This window comes from Triticum aestivum, chromosome 6D (genome assembly GCF_018294505.1).
Source record: "Triticum aestivum cultivar Chinese Spring chromosome 6D, IWGSC CS RefSeq v2.1, whole genome shotgun sequence".
In the NCBI taxonomy this organism is placed as follows: Eukaryota; Viridiplantae; Streptophyta; class Magnoliopsida; order Poales; family Poaceae; genus Triticum; species Triticum aestivum.
The window spans coordinates 41,011,742-41,030,993 of NC_057811.1; the positions used below are offsets into that span (position 1 = coordinate 41,011,742).

Below are 19,252 nucleotides of genomic sequence, written 5' to 3' on the forward strand. Positions count from 1 at the left end.
GCAGGCTTCTTAGCCCGCAGCAAATCACCCAGATCTGCATTCTTCTGGTATTCCTACATTTCAACTGCTGCCATCTGTTCATCAACAATTTTTGAGCCCTTCTGAAGGCACTCTTCCGCTTTCTGCCGATTACCAGTAATTGTGATCACACCTCTGGGACCAGGCATCTTCAACTTAAGATAGACATAACACGGTCGAGCCATAAAACGAGCATATGCAGGCCTGCCCAGAATAGCATGATAAGCACTTTGAAAATCTACCACTTCAAATGTCAACTTTTCCTTACAGTAATTATTCGAATCACCGAAAACTACGTCAAGAGTGATCTGGCCGAGTGATTCAGCTTTCTTTCCAGGGATAACGCCGTGGAAGCTCATGTTGCTCTCACTAAGCTTGGACATCGGAATGCCCATCCCCTTCAGGGTTTCAGCGTAAAGAATATCCAGACCACTGCCACCATCCATCAACACTTTGGTCAGTCGAGTGCCTCCAACCACTGGGTCGACTACCAACGCTTGCCGCCCGGAGTGGCAGCGCGTGCTGGGTGATCGGACTGGTCAAATGTGATTGCAGTTTGCGACCACTTCAAATACGTTGTCGTTGCTGGGGCAACCATGTTTACTTATCTGTTTATGACTTTCAGTCGACTTTTGCTCTCAATGTCAGCAAAAATCACCAAGGTGGAATTGACATTGGGGAAACCATCATCCTCCTCTTTATCCTCATCCTTATCAGACTCCTTCTCTTTCTCACTGGGGTGTTTCTCTTGGAATTGCTGGATAAGGAGTCGACACTGTAGAGTGGTATGCTTGGGATAAATCAGATTTCCCTCTTCGTCTTTCTTGGTATGAATGTGACATGGCAAATCCAACACATCATTCCCTGCTTGATCTTTCACCTTCTTGGGGGTCCAGGGCCCCTTAGGTTTCCCTTTAAACTTTCCTTCAATCACTGCTGCAGTTTCACCAGGCCCTGCAGGCTCAGCTTTACGTTTCTGTTTCCAATTGGAATTACCTCCTCCAGTGTCTTGGCCGATTGGTTTGCTCTTGCCGCTGCGGAGTCGGTCTTCTTCTTCACCATTTGCGTATCGAGTTGCTATTTCCATCATTCGGGTCAGGGTCATGTCTCCTGTCCGACCGAATTTCAGGTTAAGCTCACGATACCGAACGCCCTCCTTGAAGGCGCACACTGCTTGATGCTGAGACACATTCTCCACCGTGTGATGCAAATTGGTCCACCTCTGGATGTAATCCCTCAAAGTTTCATTCGGTTTTTGCACACAATGCTGTAATTCTGCCAACCCTGCAGGTCGTTTGCAAGTACCCTCAAAAGTTCTGACAAACACTCAAGCTAGCTCCTCCCAACTGAATATACTGCATGGGGCCAACTGATTCAGCCATGCTCTGGCCGAACCTTCCAACATCAGAGGAAGATGCTTCATGGCCACCTCATCATTGCCGCCACCAATCTGCACAGCCACTCGGTAATCCTCAAGCCAGGTGTCAGGCTTGGACTCACCAGTGAACTTGCTAACTCCAGTCGCCAACCTGAAGTTGGGAGGAATCTCTGCAGCCCTGATGGCTCTGCTGAAACACTCTGGACCGGAAACATGAACTCTGCTGCCAGTCGAGCGATCTCTGTCAAGTCCCTCTCTGTGTGCTCTGTTCCTGTCGACCGGACCTTGAACGAGAATCGATCTCGCATTAAAGCCTGGCTCCCTTGGGTCGACTGGTACCCTTCGTTCGCCACTGTGCGGGCGCCTGTCATCATATTGCCGGGGCACATATGATCCACTCCTCGGAGGAGGTGTGGGCACCCGACGGCGGTCATCACGGCTGAGTAGGTGATCATACTGCTCGTGGTTCCGACCCACGTACTGATCCTGGCGATGCCCACGTCCCTCACGCCGCAGGGGCGATCTTGGGCTGTGGGCCGACTGAACTGTGTTAGCCATCACAGATCTACTGTGTATTCTGTTACGCGACTGAGATACTGCTGTGTTCTGCTCTCCTGCTGCTCGCAGCAATGCTCTGATTTGCATCAAACCTCTTCTAGCCTCCAATTGGGACGGCTGAATGGACTCTGCTATACGGGCAGCGGCTGTAAGATCTGAATTGGAGTGCGGTATACCTGTGGTTCAGGTGGAAACAGTTGTCATTACCGTCGACTGGACTCAGGGATCTGCCGCCGAGCGCGCTCGTCGAGCCTATGCTGAAGGTTCTCTAGTCGAGTGCGCTCAGCCAAAGTGGCCAGGCGCGCCGCCTCCAAGGCCCGAGTCTCGGAGGTTTCTCCGACGAGGGGCGTGTGGAGTGCCTCCACGTTGCGGCGGTGAAGTTCCTCCCTCTGCTGTGAGGTGAGGGCTTCGGGATGATACTCCTCATGAGCCTGCGACGGATCGCACCGCCGTCGCCTCCGTCGGCACGACGGAAACCAGGCGGGCTGCGCGGCGTGTTGACCATCAGGACTTCTGCTGCAGGGTCGCTACTGTCGCACTCGGACAGGGGCTCGACGGAGCCAGTCGACAGATCGAACAGGCCGTATAGAGTTTCGTCGGGCTCGATTGCCGCGACTTGGGGGTGGCCGACTGGCGTGCCACCGCGTGCTTCACCCACCGCTGAAGCCGCGACCGACCAGATCATTTGTGACGGCGCACAGCGGGGAGCGAAGACACTGCAGGAGCCGACCGATACTGGGTCGACGGCTGCCGCAAGAGGACGCTGCGAACGCATGCGCGAAAAGTGCATCGCCCCGCGGACGGGGAGCGCCTCGACATCGAGAGGGGCCTCCTGGAGCCAGGCGGAGTCGTCGGCGACGAAAACGAGCGCGCCGAGACAGATCTCGCGGCCCTCAACCAAACCACCGCCAGAAAACATGATGATGGGAATCGGAAAAAATGCAACCTCACCGGAAAGTCGCTAAGACACCTGCCCCACGGTGGGCGCCAACTGTCGTGGTTCTAAATCTGATAGTAGAATTGGGGGTGTGTATGGAGAGGCAAGATCCTAGCTACGGTGAAGTTGTGCACGCGAGATTTACGAGTTCAGGCCCTTCGCGGAGGAAGTAACAGCCCTACGTCTCGGTGCCCAGAGGCTCGGTCGATTGGATTATGCGTGAAGTTACAGGGAGTGCGAACCTTTGTGCCTGAGGAGGGGGGTGAATTATATAGAGTTTGTCAGACCCCTCCGGCCCTCAGTTACACATGGTTCAATGTACATAAAGATAGGAACGTTACTAACGCCAGCATTAAAGTCACATAAATGATCATTAAGACTACGGAATGAACGCCCGACCGTTGTCATTTAGAGTGACCTTAGATCTTCTGTTCTCCGAGTGGTTTCTGGTATGGTCGAATGAAATTGGGATATCCGGGCGAACTCTCAGTCGAGTGGGTTGTGTCCTGTGGTGATTTCAGTCGGTAGAATCCGCTGTCCATTAAATGTCCTTGACTGTAGGGCAATGTCCTTGGGTAGGGTGCTTAGATCAGCTCTATTGCCCTACCCTAGGTACATATCATCGTCACCTGGCCCTGAACCAGAGCTGATCCTCCAATGGCCCATTCAGAGTCACGTAGAGGCAGATCCATAGCCGCCAGGCTTCATCGATGTCCTGGAAGAATGAAGCACCCTCTGTATCCAGTTTCAAAAGTCAATAGTCAGCATATCTTCTCCTGGAAGAAAGACATCACCATCAGTAGTTCAATCTGCTCGTATTGTCATTAACATAAGTTCCTTTATTGTACTAAATGCCCTCTGCTTTTCAGCACCGTGCCATACAAGCATCAATTCACCTCACCTGTACAAATTCCAGGGCCTTTGAAATGTTACTCACTGAACTCCCCTGTTTCTAAATATAAGGCCTTTTAGAGTGACATTGTTCTAGGAAAACATTGATTCCCCATATATTCATTTATATGTGTATTGATCTACGCTGCCTCTTTGCAAATAGGTTATGAATCCCTCTTCAGCACCCACGTATGAATGCTTCACAACCCTATAGTTTCTCTCTCTAATTTCAATATTTAGGGCTATGTACTTCATGATGTAAGATGTTACTGGGCTGAATGAAAATTTAGCGCTTCATGCGCCTTTCCCTATTGAAAAAATGACCATCAATACGATGAATGATGGAGCGCACACTCCCTATGCACCATGGATGAAAACTGTGTCTATTGTCTATGAAGAGTATCGATGTACAAGTGTTGCACGTGTACATTGAACCGGCTTTTTTTCAAGGAGAAAGTGATATTCTCTCTATTTTTATTAGAAAAAAAGGACATTCTCTCTGCTTTACTCCGTAAAAGGAGTATCTAAGTTTTTTCATAAGTTAAATTATTTGAAGTTTGACCAAGTTTATTAGAGGAAAACACATAAACATTCACAATGTTAAATCAATATCATTAGATCCATCATGGAATCCTACATCTTTTTTTTCATGTTGTGTTCACCAGCGACGGTTGCTGCTCTGGTGTGCTGGTCCTATATAGCCTCAGCACGAGGACTTCTCGCACGCCTTCAACTTGCTCAGTGCTTGTAGCTGACGCCAGGTGGTTTATGGATCTAAATGTAATTTTTAGAGCAACTCCAATGGGGCGACCCATTTCGTCCACCCGCGTCCGTTTGGGTCGGCGTGGACAAAAGTGGCGGCCCAACACGCCGACCCAAACTCAAATCATGTCCGCCCGGCGTTCGCACCGACCCATTTTCGGCCCAAAATTGCGCCTGAAATGCGTCGGCACGGACGCGAAGCGGACGCGCCGCGCGTCTCCTCACCTCCGCCGCGTACCCACCTAGCGGCCGTCCAACTACGATGGTCAACATTATTTATGACGACCGCCCACCTTGAGCCCACGGGTCAGCGACGGCGGTCGTCCTTTTTTAAGCCGGGCGTGCAGCGGGGCCGTCCTCATCCACTGCCACTCGCCCCCCGTCCCCATCTGGCCACCCCTGTCCCCACGCCGGCGACAACCCTAACCACTGCCAGCATGGGCTTCTTCTCCGGCATCGGCAGCAGCCGCGAGGGCAAGGCCCCCGCCCGCCATTCCCCCTCCCTCTCCGCCCTCCCCGTGCCGCCGCGCGCTCCTCGGCATAGGCAGCGCATCAATGTGCCGTTGCACCAGGCCGAGTGGCACTAGCACCACCGCGTGCCTCTGCCGTACCCCGACGCGACGCTGCCGCATGACTGACATTTGGATCCGGAGAGGATCCCAGTGCCGGCGGCGCCGCGGACAGCGAGGGCCCATGCGAAGGAGGTGCGGCGCCTGCGGGCGTTGCTGACACCGGAGCAGCGCGCCGAACCGCACTACGCCGTCGACTCACCCAACTGGGCTCGATGGTTCGCCTTCAAGCACGAGGAGGCGAGGTGACGGGGCGTCCGCGGCGTCGACCGCAGCCAGCCGCCGCCCCCGCTCGTCGTCCGCGACGAGGACCAGGAGGCCGAGGCCGCCTACCAGGCGGCCATTAAGGAGAGCGAGGAGGAGGAGCGGTGGAGGGAGGCGGATGAGGCGGCTTTCCAGGCTGCCATGGCGGAGGCCATGGCCCTCTCCGCGGCGGGCGACTGTGTCGTGCCGCCGGTGACCCCGCCGTCCCCACCCAAAGCCGAGCCGGAGGATCCGGCCTACCTCGAGCGCTACTCCTGGACCGGAGTAGTGCGCGAGTAGGTCAGCGCTCCGCCGATCTGGCTCGGGGCGACGAAGAAGCAGGAGGCGGCCTACCTCGACCACTGGCGCCGCGTTCGGCTGGCGGAGGAGCGCCGGGAGGGCGAGCGTCTGCAGATGCTCGAGCGCGAGGCCGAAGAGGAGGCGCGCCAGGCCCAGGCAGCGGCGGCGCAGCCCAACATCGTCGCCCTCTGGAACACGGCGTTCCCCTGGGCCGGCCTTGCGCCGACGCCGATCGACCTCACCGGCCCCGACGCAGACGCCGCCGCCGACAAGGACGCCTGGGGCAACGCGTCGTCTAGTTTTTAGTGTTTTTATGTTAATTAATGTAACGTGGACTTTCGCCGGCCTTCGTGGCCGGCTTTTATATTTAATTAAATGCATGTATTTATTTTAAAAATGCTTGCAAAACTTCTTTTTGGCGCGCCGACAAAATGGATCGGACCAGCGTTAGGCACTCGCGCCGACCCAAACATAGCGCCAAACGTTTGTGTCCGCCGGGCCGATTCAAACAGACAAAAAGCGGACAAAAGCACCGGCCCGTTGGAGTTGCTCTTATTATTTTTGTTGTTCGTTGTAGTAGACAGTAGACAGTGCAGCGGCAGGAATGGATATTCGAGTGTTGCACTTGTATACTACGAGACGTACGGTGCGCAGCGGTGACAGGTACAGGACTACAGGTACAGCAACGGCCTCCGTCGGCCGCGTAGCGATCCAGTCCACACGATCCCTCTCCCATCCGTCCACTACAGAGTACAGGCAGACTTGTCCCACTCCGCCGCGCGCGCAGTGCACGCTCGGCGTCGTCGTCAGCCATGTCCGCCCACCTCCGCCTCCTCTCCGCCGGGGCCGCGCTCCCGGCGCCCGCCCCGGCCCCCCTCCGGCGGGCGCGGCTGCTCCCGCCCGCGCCCCCGCTCCCCTCCGCCCGACTCCTCGCCCCGCACCGGCGCGGCCTCTCCCCGCGCGCGGCCGTCCGCGTCGTCCGATGCGCCGCCGCGGCGGGCGCGGCCGACGGGGGCGAGCGGGAGGTGGGGGTGGGGGTGGATGCGATAGCGGCGGAGGGCGCGGGGATATGGGCGCAGGTGCGGGACGTGGTGGTGTTCGCGGGGCCGGCGCTCGGGCTCTGGATCTGCGGCCCGCTCATGAGCCTCATCGACACCATGGTCATCGGCCAGACCTCCTCCCTCCAGCTCGCAGCCCTAGGTAGACGCTCCCTCCGCTTTTGGCTCAATGTGGTGTGTTGCGCGGCATTGGGTTGGGGGAGGGCACTGAATGTGCAGACGCATAGACCATCTTCTTCCTACCAAACGCAGCCTAATTGCCAGTATGGTGTAGTATTACTCTGACAAATTGGGATATGGAACTGAATGGATTTGCTCAAAACTGCTTCGTCATCTCAACCGATTTCTTGTGATTGATAAACTGCGGCACACTCAATGAATTTGATGCATTGGCCCATCATGTTGTTTCAGTTAACTGTTTTTTAGTTGGAAACTGTCTCACTTCAGTGTAACATGTGCTCATTATGGCTCTCATTTCAGGGCCCGGGACCGTGTTCTGTGACTACCTGTGCTACATATTCATGTTCCTGTCCGTCGCAACCTCCAACATGGTGGCCACCTCCTTAGCTAACAAGGTGCGTGCAGCTTGGGCTTTTTTTCTTTTTTCCTCGCCTACACATATCCTTGGTCTTATATGACTTTGCAAGTGACGGCGTGTTTTCGTGTGTGTCTGTGTGTTGGTGTTGGCTGTGTGCATCATAGCTATGCAGAGGCTGGGTGTGTGCTCACTGTGTTAGCTGTTATGTATCCTCTTGATGCTCCATCTTGAGCAAATAAATCCACCCTTTTTCGGAAAAAAACTTGTGCTAGATTGTTAATTTGCAGAGTTGCATGGAAATATACTATTAATGCTTCGGCAATAATGTGGGACAGGGATTACCAACTTAGCTCTAGAGTATGGCCCCGCGTTGCATTTTGGGTAATATTTTGATAAGAAAAAGTAAGCTGGATAAATCTTTGCAAAGTACGAACTCCACAGGAGATTTTTTTTTGCGGGAATCCACAGGAGATTTTTTTTTGCGGGAATCCACAGGAGAAATTTGACACACTAGTAGGTCGATACATGCTTGTGTTTTCTTCATGAACTATACATTTGTTTTGCTGCCAAAAGGAAAAGAACACCGTTCAAATATAAGATGTTACTTGGCAATTTAATGATTTATTGATAACCAGAAGCTGAAGATTCTTCAGATATTTGTCTCGTTCTTGCGGCCACTTGGCACATATATATACCTTCTTGCTCTATGTGTGATTTAATCCAGTTACAGCTACTATATGCAGGATGAAGAACTTGCACAGCATCAAGTGTCTACGCTGCTATTTATAGCTCTTACTTTTGGTATAGGAATGTTTTTGTTCACTAAGATTTTTGGGGTTCAAGTATTGACTGGTAAGTCTTTGAAACAAAATGTTCCATGGGCTTGAAACTATCATCTTATTTGAAGTGTTGGATATTTTGTATTTTCTAACGAAGTGCTGGAGGGCTACTTTTGTCATTAGATTCTGTAATTCCCTGCCATCTCACTTGAAAAGTCACTTTTGCCTTCACCTTAGACTCAGTTAAGCTTCAAGTGCTGTTTAAAATTGGGGTCATGTAATGCTTTTATCCAACTGTTTGGCTTGTTCCGACTTCATTACCTGATTAGGGCGCATACTTATGAAGAAGATGCCCCTGTACTTGTTCTACCAGTTTAGTGTTTTGCATGCACGATGAGTCATGTTTGGTTCTACCCGTTACATTTATTGAAAATTCTTGTTTGGTGTGTTCTACTTAATTTTACCCTAACTCGTGGTTTCTTAAATTTCTTTTCAGCCTTTACTGGATCAAAAAATCATGAAATTATTTCTGCTGCTAATACATATGCACAGGTCAGTATATGTTGACCGTGTTTTAATAGTTTCACGTTTTAGGCTATTTTTCCGTTGTTAGTTGACTAATGAAGGGAGGTCATGTTTCACTGATGTATAACTGATACTTATTTTTTTGCCCTTTCTTTACTCGAGTATAACCAGCCAAACATTTGCTAAGGTAAATGGACATGACTGAAAACATCAATGCCGTGATGTATCTGAAATAAAATCTAATGGGTTTGCACAAAAACTATGAAACATGAGAAAAGGAAGGGAGGTTACTTAAACAATCATGCTCACTTGAACTCAACTAGAGGTGCAAAAAACCAGTCATGGTGTATCATTGATACTGTGAATCACATGCTGTGTGCTTAGTTAACTCTGAAATTGCTTATCATCATAATCTCGTAGATACAACCAATTTTTCATTTACCTAGTTGGTCTCTGTTATACTAATTTGATTATTATGTGGTTGGACAGCTTGCATAGGTCCTTTCCCTTGCGTTGTTAGTGATGTTACAAACTTATAGTTCTGACTTCAAGGCTTATTGTGGAATCTTGTTTTGTATGCTTGTTCTACTGTTCAAGCATCTTCTATTATAGGATATGAAAATGAATTTGATTGTTTCATGAGAAATAACAGAAACTCAATTTCAGATTCGAGGTTTTGCATGGCCTGCAGTTCTCGTTGGCTTAGTTGCCCAAAGTGCTAGGTACAAACTGTGCCCATTCCTGTTCTTTTATTGCATTGGATATACTTGTTTCTTTGAATTTCTGTTTCTTGTGCGCCTTTTTCCTCTGACCATTTGTTTTGCTGAACTACAGATTGTGAAAGTATATAATCATCACTAATATTGTTTCTTCCAGTAATTTTATGGATGTAACATTAGGGTAACAAAATTGAAGTTAGCTCAACTCAGGAAATAAAATTATGAAATCTGTTTCTCTACATGTAGAATCCTAGCTCTTGTTTGAATGTTTTTTAATTTGAATTCATGTCGTTAGGGACACTGCATTACTATATCTATCTTAGCAGCTACAAGAACTAGTGGAACTGTACATGTTGGAATGTTAGTAGACATTTGGTTTAAGCCTCAAATGTCTTTGACAATTATATTTCTAAGTATGTGGCTGCGTTAATTGCTATATGCTAGTTCAATAATTATAGTTTCCACTGAGTACTCAGATATGGAGTACATACTTACATGAGTACAATAGTACAGGCAACAGTAAACAATTCAAAGTCTTATATTTGATGTTGTATTACAGTATCTTGATTGGATGCTTCTCTTATTATATTTCATTTTTTTTCTGTAACTCAGTCTAGGCATGAAAGATGCTTGGGGTCCTCTGAAGGCATTGGCAGCAGCTAGTGTTATAAATGGCGTCGGTGATATATTTCTTTGCTCTGTATGTGGCTATGGAATTGCTGGTGCCGCCTGGGCTACTATGGTTTCACAGGTGCGCATATTTCCAGTCTCCTCCACATGTCTCCACGTTGCTGAAAATCAAGTTTCCACACCTTCCCTTAAGCAACAATACCTGGTTAACTAATATTTCTACAAGTACATTACTTATTGATGCACGCCACACCCTGTCCAGATGGAACCACATGCTCTTCTGTTGTTAGTTGTATTTTATATTCCAGAAATCCCATCATCTCTCCACTCTTCATGATTTGTAATTGCGCTACACAAATAGCCTCCACCTCTAGCTTTTTGTGATGTTGCTCACACTGCCAATTTATTTGCAGGTTTGAGTTCTCTGCTCACATGTTTTTGTATAACTAGCTAGCTTTTGACACATGCTCAGATTGTTGCAGCTTTTATGATGATGCAAAATCTAAACAGTAGAGGTTTTCGAGCGTTCTCATTCACAATCCCATCGACAAGAGAGCTTCTGCAGATATTTGAAATCGCAGCTCCTGTTTTTGTGACAATGACATCCAAGGTATCATTCTTTTGGGTTATTAATGATCTGTGTCCTTTCCTTGGCTTTACTGTAACTAATTGTTTCAATCTTCTTCAGGTAGCATTTTATGCATTGCTTACATACTCCGCGACTTCTATGGGAGCAATAACTCTTGCAGGCCATCAGGTTCATACTTTTTAGCTTATGGAATGCTTCCCTATGAAGACATGTCGATAAAAACGTGACAGCATACATTGTTTACTTTATCTCGTGAAGGTTATGGTTAATATCTTATGCATGTGCACTGTTTGGGGTGAGCCCCTGTCACAAACTGCTCAGTCGTTCATGCCGGAGATGATATACGGAGCTAACCGCAATTTGATGAAGGTACCATCAACAGTGCTCATTTTCCTCTGAATATCATAATTTTACTTGTGCGGTTGTGCCCATGTTGATACTTAGCAGGAATATCAGTACATATCCAAGAATCTGTGCAAAGTTCTGTTTGATGAACATGTATGCTTGGGCACTTGTATTTTTCACACTTTTCTTTTGTTTGGTTAAATGTATCAACTGACATGCAAAACATCTTTTTATCGGTCAACAAAGTAATTTCACAAGGAGCTTCCTTTTCAGTTTTCTTTGAAATATTTTGCATGAAGATGCTGAGATAAGCCAACAAGTAATTACCAATTTTATGAGAGGTCAGAGATCTTATGGGTTTCACCTCTAGCCTACTCCAACTTGTTTGGGACTAAAGGCTTTGTTATTGTTGTTTGTTGTTGAAGATGCTGAGATAAGCCAACAAGTAATTACCAATTTTATGAGGGGTCAGAGTCCTCTGGTCAAAATAGAGCTGAATGTGACAAAGACTTGTGCCATTGACAAGACATTTTGAAAGCCTAGAAATGAAAAAGGAGTTTATCGAAGATTTCTAATAGGCTTATTTCGATGGGATCCATCAGAAGCTTGATACTGTTATAATTTTGGTAGATTATTATTTCTTAGGACATTAGGCGTCTTGACTGTTGACAAAATATTTAAGTTCTGACCTGCACATGTTGCATAACAGGTTTCATACGTTTAATTGGTATACACCTACCTTCTTTTCCCTATATTAGAGCAAAAGCTGCTGGTGGACCCCGCACCACTGTGCATACTTGAAGGCTTGAAGCAACCTGTGCTGCACTGATGGTTCTTTGATTGACTAAAGTAGTGGGGCTGCATTTTACCATAGTTGTTTCTACATCAGATTGTATAAATATTATGTTCATTACTCTGAATGATACTGAAGGTACCTTTAATCTAGGCAAGGATGCTACTCAAGTCACTCGTAATGATTGGAGCTATAGCTGGACTGACTGTGGGGACAGTTGGAACGATTGTTCCGTGGCTTTTTCCTAGTCTGTTTACCAATGATCTACTGGTTGTACAACAGGTCTGATGTACTGCTTTAATTTTTGCATGTTCTGGAAGTACTTTTGATACAGATTGCTCCTCAGAAACTATCATTATGCCAGTTGTCTATGTAGATGTTGTTTCCAAGTATCTACAACTTGTTGCAAAGGCTATCTTTACCATATATTGTCCTTCCCTGCCCCTTTGCTGTGGCTTCCATGGCATGGTTGCACCCAGATCCACAGGGCTATCTAACCGTGGTCCATGGCATATACGAATCTGCTTGCTAGTTTATTGCTATACTGATGTTGATTTCAAAAGGCTATCTTCCATCATATCGGTCTAGTTAGGAATTGTTTGCTGTCTTTGGAGAACTGGCTTGCATGTCATCGTGGAAATCTCCTATCGTGACGCCTTGCATAACTTGGTTTCTCTGCAGAAACTTTCATGCTTTATTTCCATGACTACCAGAGTTTGGTGTGAGAAACTGATAATTCAGCTGCACTATTTTTAACAGATGCACAAAGTGCTGATTCCATATTTCACTGCATTGTTGGTGACACCTTCAGTACACAGCCTTGAAGGAACATTGCTGGTAAGTTGGTATACTTCATTTGGCTGGTCCTAGCATACCACCTGATACTAGGCCATCATCAGCAGTGTAATAATTAATGCGGTAACCATCTTACTTGCTATGATACTGCAGTAACAATTAACAGAACGAAGGGCCTATTCTGCTAAGTTCATAAGATCAAAAGCTGAAACCCTAGCATTGACTGGATAATGTGATGAAATGTCTGATGGTTCTCTTTCTGTTCTCAGGCTGGAAGGGATCTCAGGTATTTGAGTCAATCAATGGGTGCATGCTTCAGCATTGGTACCTTTCTACTACTGGTAATGCCCGTTTCCTTGTTTCCTTTTTCTGTGTGACCTCATTGGGGTTTCGGTTTTTTATTTTCTTATTCAAATCATTATAACATTGATGAAGGGTATGTCAACTTGAAAAGAAAGGAACCGAAATTTTTGAATATGAGGTCTGAACCATGTCAAAATAGGACCACAATCTGCTCTGTATCTGCCCCTGGACACTCGTGAATGCTCTTAGTTGATAAAGCTATGAGATCACTGCCCAGCAAGTAAAAGGGCCAAAATTCAGATGCCACCTTGAATAGTTCTTTTGTTTCCGGTTATTCTTTTATAAGTCTTATGTTGATACTCTTCTGATAATGATGATTTTTCTTTTCTTGTTTTGTCTTAAAAAGCTTGTCCGCGACAAGTTTAGTAGCTTGACACTATGCTGGTGGGTACTTGTCTTCTTCCAGTGGGTATGTTCATTTCTGTGTATCATGTGTTATATTTAGAATGAAACATCTTATGATAGCCCTAATTTAGCCTCTATGATTCTCCCGTTTCAGAGTCGGTTTGGAAGCGCTCTACAACGGCTTGTTTCGCCAACGGGCATGTTGTATAACAAAAATTTCAACCAGCCTGAGCATATCAAAGTGAAGGCCACATGAGGTTGAAACGGGGCGACAACAAATACACGCATATTTGCAGCCCTGGAAAGATCATTCTGCATTGTCTGTTTCTAACCACCATGCTTAGAGCAGGGGCTGCACATGATATGATTGGAAGCAAAGTTCAAGACCTGCTCAATGTCTTCAGGGCTAGGAAAGTCCATTTGGCACTAGGGTAGAATTCGGTCTCTTGTAGTATCTTTTTGTCCTAGGCACCTTCATCGCATGCTTTACTGCTGCAGAGAAGGTTACATTGTCCAACACTTGCGACTGTAAAAGTGCAGTTACGCAAGCATGTAAAGAATTTTGTCTAAGTTTTTTGTTACGAAATGAAAAAAATATGGATGTTGAAATTACCCTAGAAAGTGAGACCCTTAAGTTTACCTATTGTGAATTGTCTGTTTAAGAATTACAAAATGGTCAACAATGTCCAAGTTTTTTGTTACAAACATGAAAAAAATATGGATGTTAAAAATATCCTGGAGAGTGAGATCATTAAGTTTCCCTATTGTGAATCCATGCAGTTGGATGCCATAAAGAAGGTTTGAGATTGCTCTTTTAAGGTGACCAGAGCACAGAACATGAGAGTGTACTGGTCACAGTGAACTCATTGCAGCCTGCAGCTGGCACAGCTCATCTTCTAGCAGAGCATAGTCCTACCAAATCAGTTTTCTCTGCGATGAATCACGGCCCATCTTCTGGCAGGTGAATGCACCTGACCCAATCTCATCTTTTCTTTAATGCAAACCCAGTTCATTCATTTATTCCGTTTACCAGAATGTTCAAACAGTTCATCATCTGTACCTTCACTCCCTGGCAGAAATGTTATCTGAATTTTCAGGTGTTTTCGATGTTTAGTTCTCATAATTGTAGGGCTCAAAAAGGGTCACGCAAGGGTCATCGTCATGCTGCAGCATGGCAGCGGCCCGCTCAAACTCCTCCCTGATGATCCTGATTGTCTGCCTGTCGACTATGCGGCCCAAGTCATGGCCGGTCTCGAAAGGGTCCTCGATGCAGATCAGATGGCGGTCGTTTCCGATGCGAGTCGTCCAGTTCTTCTCCTTCTTGCTACATGTCGTTGCGTCATCACACCAGGTGAGAAAAAATGTTTAAAATTCTTATAACCTAGATGAATTAAGTCGATATTGAATTCTTGGTTTGGAAGAAGAATGCTGGTCCTTAATTACCTACCTGATTATCTTTCCCATACGGATGGAGATGACATCTTTCCTGTAATCGTGCTGGAATGCCCAGTAGTGGAAAAATGCCCAGAGTAACTCCGCGATGGTCTCCTTGTTTTCAGCCCCAAAATCACGAAGCTGATGAACTTCGTCGAAATAAGCGCATTCAGTGTCATCAACAACCATGGTATATGTGGGCTCCATAGCCTGAAAATGTGGGGAAATGAGGTAGCATTAGTTGCATCAGGATGAAATGGACCAGACCGATGCATATCATGAAGCTGAAAGCATGGACAAGAACTTTCATGTTCCCTTCTGACTTACCTGGTAATTATAAATACAGCAAACCAAAAATGATGAAATATATGGCAAAATAACCTACTAAGAAAAATGAAAAGAAAAAGGAAAAGAAGAAAAGAAAATTGACCAACCATAACTGAATGATGGTGATGAGCCATCCAAATACAATCACCCATATCATATGCATGCACAGTGTCAAATGGGGCAAATCCATGACGACTAGAGCACATAATTCTACCATAAAATAAAAGAAAGATAAAATATTATTTTGAAAAGAAATTAAATAAATAAATAGGGAAAAAGTGGATTTACAAAGTGCACTTGGAAGTTCAGTAGTTTCTGCATCGGCACAGATAAGATGATTTATGAAGAAGTTGATGCAACAGAAGTAAGGTACATACCTGCAAACAGGGAAGAATCTTGGGCTCCCTCAGCTGTAAGAAACTGATGCACATAAGCACATATCTGCAAATTTACATGAACAAGTGAGTCCCCATTCTTTAAGAATTCATATAAACATAATTATCTGAGATGAATCCATCATAATCGTGTAACTCACGCATAGCTGGAGAGGGTTCCGCGGTATGTCTCATTGACACCCCTCAGTTTGGCCCAGTGCTTGACAATGGAGGCCAGCTGAAGCAATCTACCATCTATCTGGGCATAATCCTTGAGAAGCTTTGTGTTGGCGACAGCAAGTAGATTGTTGATGCAAATGTCACAAGAGAAGTCACTCCCTGCATCCAACATCCTCACAATGGGCACTCTAGCACTGGTAATCGCCTGCGAGGATGATAGAGGATCAAACCAACAGCCCCAATTTACAGCAAATTCTGCAACAACGATTATGCACAGCTCCATGTAGAATTTACAGTGAATTTTGACAGCCTCAATTTACTGTGAATTTTTACAACAGAATTTTACAAACTGCAAAGTTCCATGTAGTGAAGGCTTGCTTACCTCCACGCTGTCGAAATTATCGCCGCGCAAGATCTCCGCCAGCCGCAGAAGAAGCTCCACCTCGCTGCCCGTGCCAATCTCGATTTCGAGGCAGACATCGACATCGCTGTGGGAAGTTCCAAAGGAGTTGGCGCATGATCCGTAGAGATGCAGCTGGGCGTTGGGCCATTCTTTGGTCACTGACTTTGTCAGGGAGTCGATGAGCCGGCTCTGCTTGGACATGTGCTCCTCTGATGGCTTGAGGGATTCGTAGATGGAGAGCAGGCTGGAGGCGAAGGTGCCGATGTCATGGCGGCATTCCATCCATCCTGTGTGTGTTCTGATTTGCAGGCGCCGTGATTGGTTCGATTGCGACATGGTGTTCTGCAGAGCGAAGAAATGTGACCGGTTGAGCTATTTTTTTTTATTTTGGGGGCAAATCAGATGTGATGGCAGTGTGCAATCGAATTGCATGATCAGTTGAAGAGGAGGATGATTTTTTGGGGGTTTCCGCTACCTCGCTTGACTGCTGGCCGCCGTCACTGTCATGGCACTCTTGATCACCGGCGATGAGGAGAGAATCCTCCAATTCCTCACCAAGACGCCGGCCATCGCCGTCGTCCGGTTCCAGCTGCTCTTCCCCTTCGACGCTCCCCCCGGCCTCGTCTCCGCCCGCGTATCCCCCGCCCACGGCCGCCTGGTCGTCGGCGTCGCTGCCGCCACTCGCCCCCTTCCTCTCCACGGCAACCCACACCCTCTTCTCCCTCCGCGCCGCCGCCGCCGCCAGCCTGGCCCCGGCGCGGTCCTCGCCTCCGCTCTCCTTCACGGCGAGGCCCCCGCCCGCCTTCCGCCTATCTGGGCCCGCACGGGCCCTGTTCCCGGCGAAATCCCCGGCCCTCCGCCTCGCCTGGCCGCCCCGGCCGGCGGCGAAGCGGCCCGCATTGCGCGCGGCGCCGGCGGCCGGGTGGACGCGCCGCGCCGGGGGGACTGGGAAAGGAGGCCGCGGCTGCGGAGGGAGCCAGGCGGGGCGCGTGGGGGCCACGATGAAGAGGCGCTCGTCGGGCAGGGCGCCGGGGGGCGGGTCCGGCTGGGGCGGCGCGACGAGGCAGTGCGGCGGGGCGAGGCGGGCGGGAGCGGGATGGGTGGGCTCGGGCTTGGGGGACGGCAGGAGGAAGCGGAGGAAGGCGCCGCCGGCGAGGGGCTTGGCGTCGCCGCCGGCCATGGCTGGGATGGTGGTGGTGGTGGTTCGCGATTCCCGAGAGCGAGCGAAGGAGGCGTGAGGTCGGTCGTGGAGTGTGTCAGTGCGGGAGCGCCTCTTCCACGCAGCGTGGCGTGACTGTGGTTGGGTTGGTTGCCGGGCTTCGGGTCAACCCCCTCTCTATCGAGGGAATCATGGAAATAGAACCATGTCCATATTTTACAACAAAATGATTAAGTGCAAATATGATATAAAAATAATCTGCATTTAGACATTTTTTCCGAAGAAACACCGAGTACAATGTAGACGCACACCATCACACACAAACACACATTCATACACCGTACACTGGCGGTTTCGTAGACCGAGCTCACGGGGACCGAAGGTCGGCGATCCTTTCCACACATCTCACATAGATTCAGTCATTTTTGTGACAATAATCTCTTTTTGGTGTTGTAATGATATAAATCCGTCTTAATGAGACACACGTGATGTCAAGCAGTGGTTTAGCTAGGTGGGTGGAAGGTAAGGCCAATGCCACTTCAAGATTTAAGCTTAGTTGTATACAGCTGTATATCAGTCATAAACAGGAAGTAGGAAAGAGAGGGAAACCCCCGAATAATCGCAAGTGGACATGCGGCCACGCGCGGCTGGAATCCACACCGCATGTCCTCGCGCGACTCGTGCAACTTGAATACGTGTGAGCCGTATAATGATTTCAAACCCATGTAGATCATTCAGTATAGCCGCGCATTTTTTTCACCTGACATGCGCAGCAGATGAATTGACATGCACCATAACTCGCTCTAATTAGCTCAGGAGCATTTAAAAGTTAGCTGGACTTTTATGAGAGCAAGACCCATTGAATGAACAAACTCTTGCATGCAAACACACCAACATGGGTGGAGCACCAGCGTCTATACCCATCCAACCTTGTACCGTCCCTAATTCAAAATTCCATACACTGTTTCCATGAAGCGGCCATATCACAGTGGGGCACTGGGGCGTGATCGGACCATGACCAAGGTTCTCTGACCATATTAAAACATTAATTACTAGAGAATGGCAAACAAATTGCCTTGTTTCAAAGAAAAAACATTATTGTTTTTACTTCCGGCAAAAGAGTGCAATGGCTTAGTTTATGTTCCCTCCTATATAACATTAGTTCCGCCTGATAGAGCAATGAAAGGAATTTAACCGATGCATCGATAGTTCCGTTCCGACTATTTTTTTTTTCTAGTGTTGCAATCCAACTAAAACCATGACATATATGGGTAGCCGATGAAACCGTGCCGCCCCCTATAGTATCAAATTGACATATAATCTTTTGAGCATTTCCTGTGTTGGCATTTCCACACGTTGGGGTAAAAAAAATATCAACTAAAATGAATGATCATTGCATGAAAAGATATTCAACATTTTGTATACCATTTTGAGATATGTTTTTTTGGCACAACACATGGAGGCCAATTCCGAATACCCAGTGGAGTTATTCTCCCTTGATTACTGCAAAATAGTAAAAAAAAATGCCTTGTTTATAAAAAACTATATTGATTTTACATATGGTAAAAAGTACAATGGCTTAGTTTATGCCCCACCTCATATAATATTACTTCCGCCTGATAGAGTAATGAAACAAGTTTGGGTCTGACTTTTTTTTTCATTTTGCTAGTGGTGCAATCAAACTATAACCATAACCATGACATATATTGGTAGCCGATAAAACCGTCCCTTTTAGTATCAATTTAACATATAACTTTTTTAAATACATGGAGGCATTTTCCCCGGGGTTTTACCACAAAACGTCACTTGTGGCTAGTTAGGTTTCCATCAGGTTCCTTTGCACTAACTTTACATGCAGTACTACCAATGACACATGGGGTCCAGACTATACGACAATGGCCATAAATGTGATACAGTTACAGCAGAGGATCTGGCCCGTTTTCATCAGGATCAAATGTTTTCTACTTAAGTAGTGCGAGAGCTCAATTACATCCACCCAGCAACGAGAGCAGTTATTCCATCGCCCGAGCCATCACGTGGGCCTTGTATTCATACTAAGAATTGAATGACGCCTAGGCCATTGATGTGGCGTATACCACGTGGTATTCGCGAAAGCTGGTGATTAACGTGTCGCGTATTGCAAACGGGCTATAAAAAGTAGTAATCATGATGCGCAGACGGACGTCCAGAATTTCGGCAGCGCGTGGCTGCATGTCCCAAAAATTCACGTCGGGGAAACC

The 19,252-nt window shown here is 47.4% G+C and overlaps 2 protein-coding genes across 2 annotated transcripts; one reads left to right on the forward strand and one right to left on the reverse strand.

Moving 5' to 3' along the window:
• Nucleotides 1-6,367: 6,367 nt before the first annotated feature.
• Nucleotides 6,368-13,747, forward strand: LOC123143375 (protein DETOXIFICATION 46, chloroplastic). Its single transcript, XM_044562293.1, has 14 exons — nt 6,368-6,856; nt 7,195-7,289; nt 7,996-8,104; nt 8,528-8,583; nt 9,223-9,278; nt 9,888-10,026; nt 10,378-10,515; nt 10,594-10,662; nt 10,753-10,863; nt 11,786-11,914; nt 12,392-12,469; nt 12,697-12,768; nt 13,137-13,199; nt 13,290-13,747. Exons 1-14 carry the CDS (start codon nt 6,469-6,471, stop codon nt 13,389-13,391), a joined length of 1,605 nt encoding a protein of 534 aa, XP_044418228.1. The 5' UTR covers nt 6,368-6,468; the 3' UTR covers nt 13,392-13,747.
• Nucleotides 13,748-13,915: 168 nt separating this feature from the next.
• LOC123143374 (UTP:RNA uridylyltransferase 1) lies at nt 13,916-17,159 on the reverse strand. Its single transcript, XM_044562292.1, has 6 exons — nt 16,329-17,159; nt 15,833-16,195; nt 15,432-15,655; nt 15,274-15,337; nt 14,583-14,779; nt 13,916-14,459 (listed from the first exon to the last, which is right to left on the reverse strand). Exons 1-6 carry the CDS (start codon nt 17,031-17,033, stop codon nt 14,246-14,248), a joined length of 1,767 nt encoding a protein of 588 aa, XP_044418227.1. The 5' UTR covers nt 17,034-17,159; the 3' UTR covers nt 13,916-14,245.
• Nucleotides 17,160-19,252: the final 2,093 nt, after the last annotated feature.

Bases quoted from the DNA above. Each gene is read 5' to 3' on its own strand.
- LOC123143374 (XM_044562292.1), bottom strand. From the start codon at position 17,033: ATGGCCGGCGGCGACGCCAAGCCCCTCGCCGGCGGCGCCTTCCTCCGC. The intron at 15,338-15,431 runs GTGAGTTACACG...GTAAATTTGCAG, and splicing joins GGAACCCTCTCCAGCTATGC to ATATGTGCTTATGTGCATCA. The intron at 14,460-14,582 runs GTAGGTAATTAA...AACGACATGTAG, and splicing joins CGTATGGGAAAGATAATCAG to CAAGAAGGAGAAGAACTGGA.
- LOC123143375 (XM_044562293.1), top strand. From the start codon at position 6,469: ATGTCCGCCCACCTCCGCCTCCTCTCCGCCGGGGCCGCGCTCCCGGCG. The intron at 8,584-9,222 runs GTCAGTATATGT...ACTCAATTTCAG, and splicing joins CTGCTAATACATATGCACAG to ATTCGAGGTTTTGCATGGCC. The intron at 12,769-13,136 runs GTAATGCCCGTT...TGTCTTAAAAAG, and splicing joins TTGGTACCTTTCTACTACTG to CTTGTCCGCGACAAGTTTAG.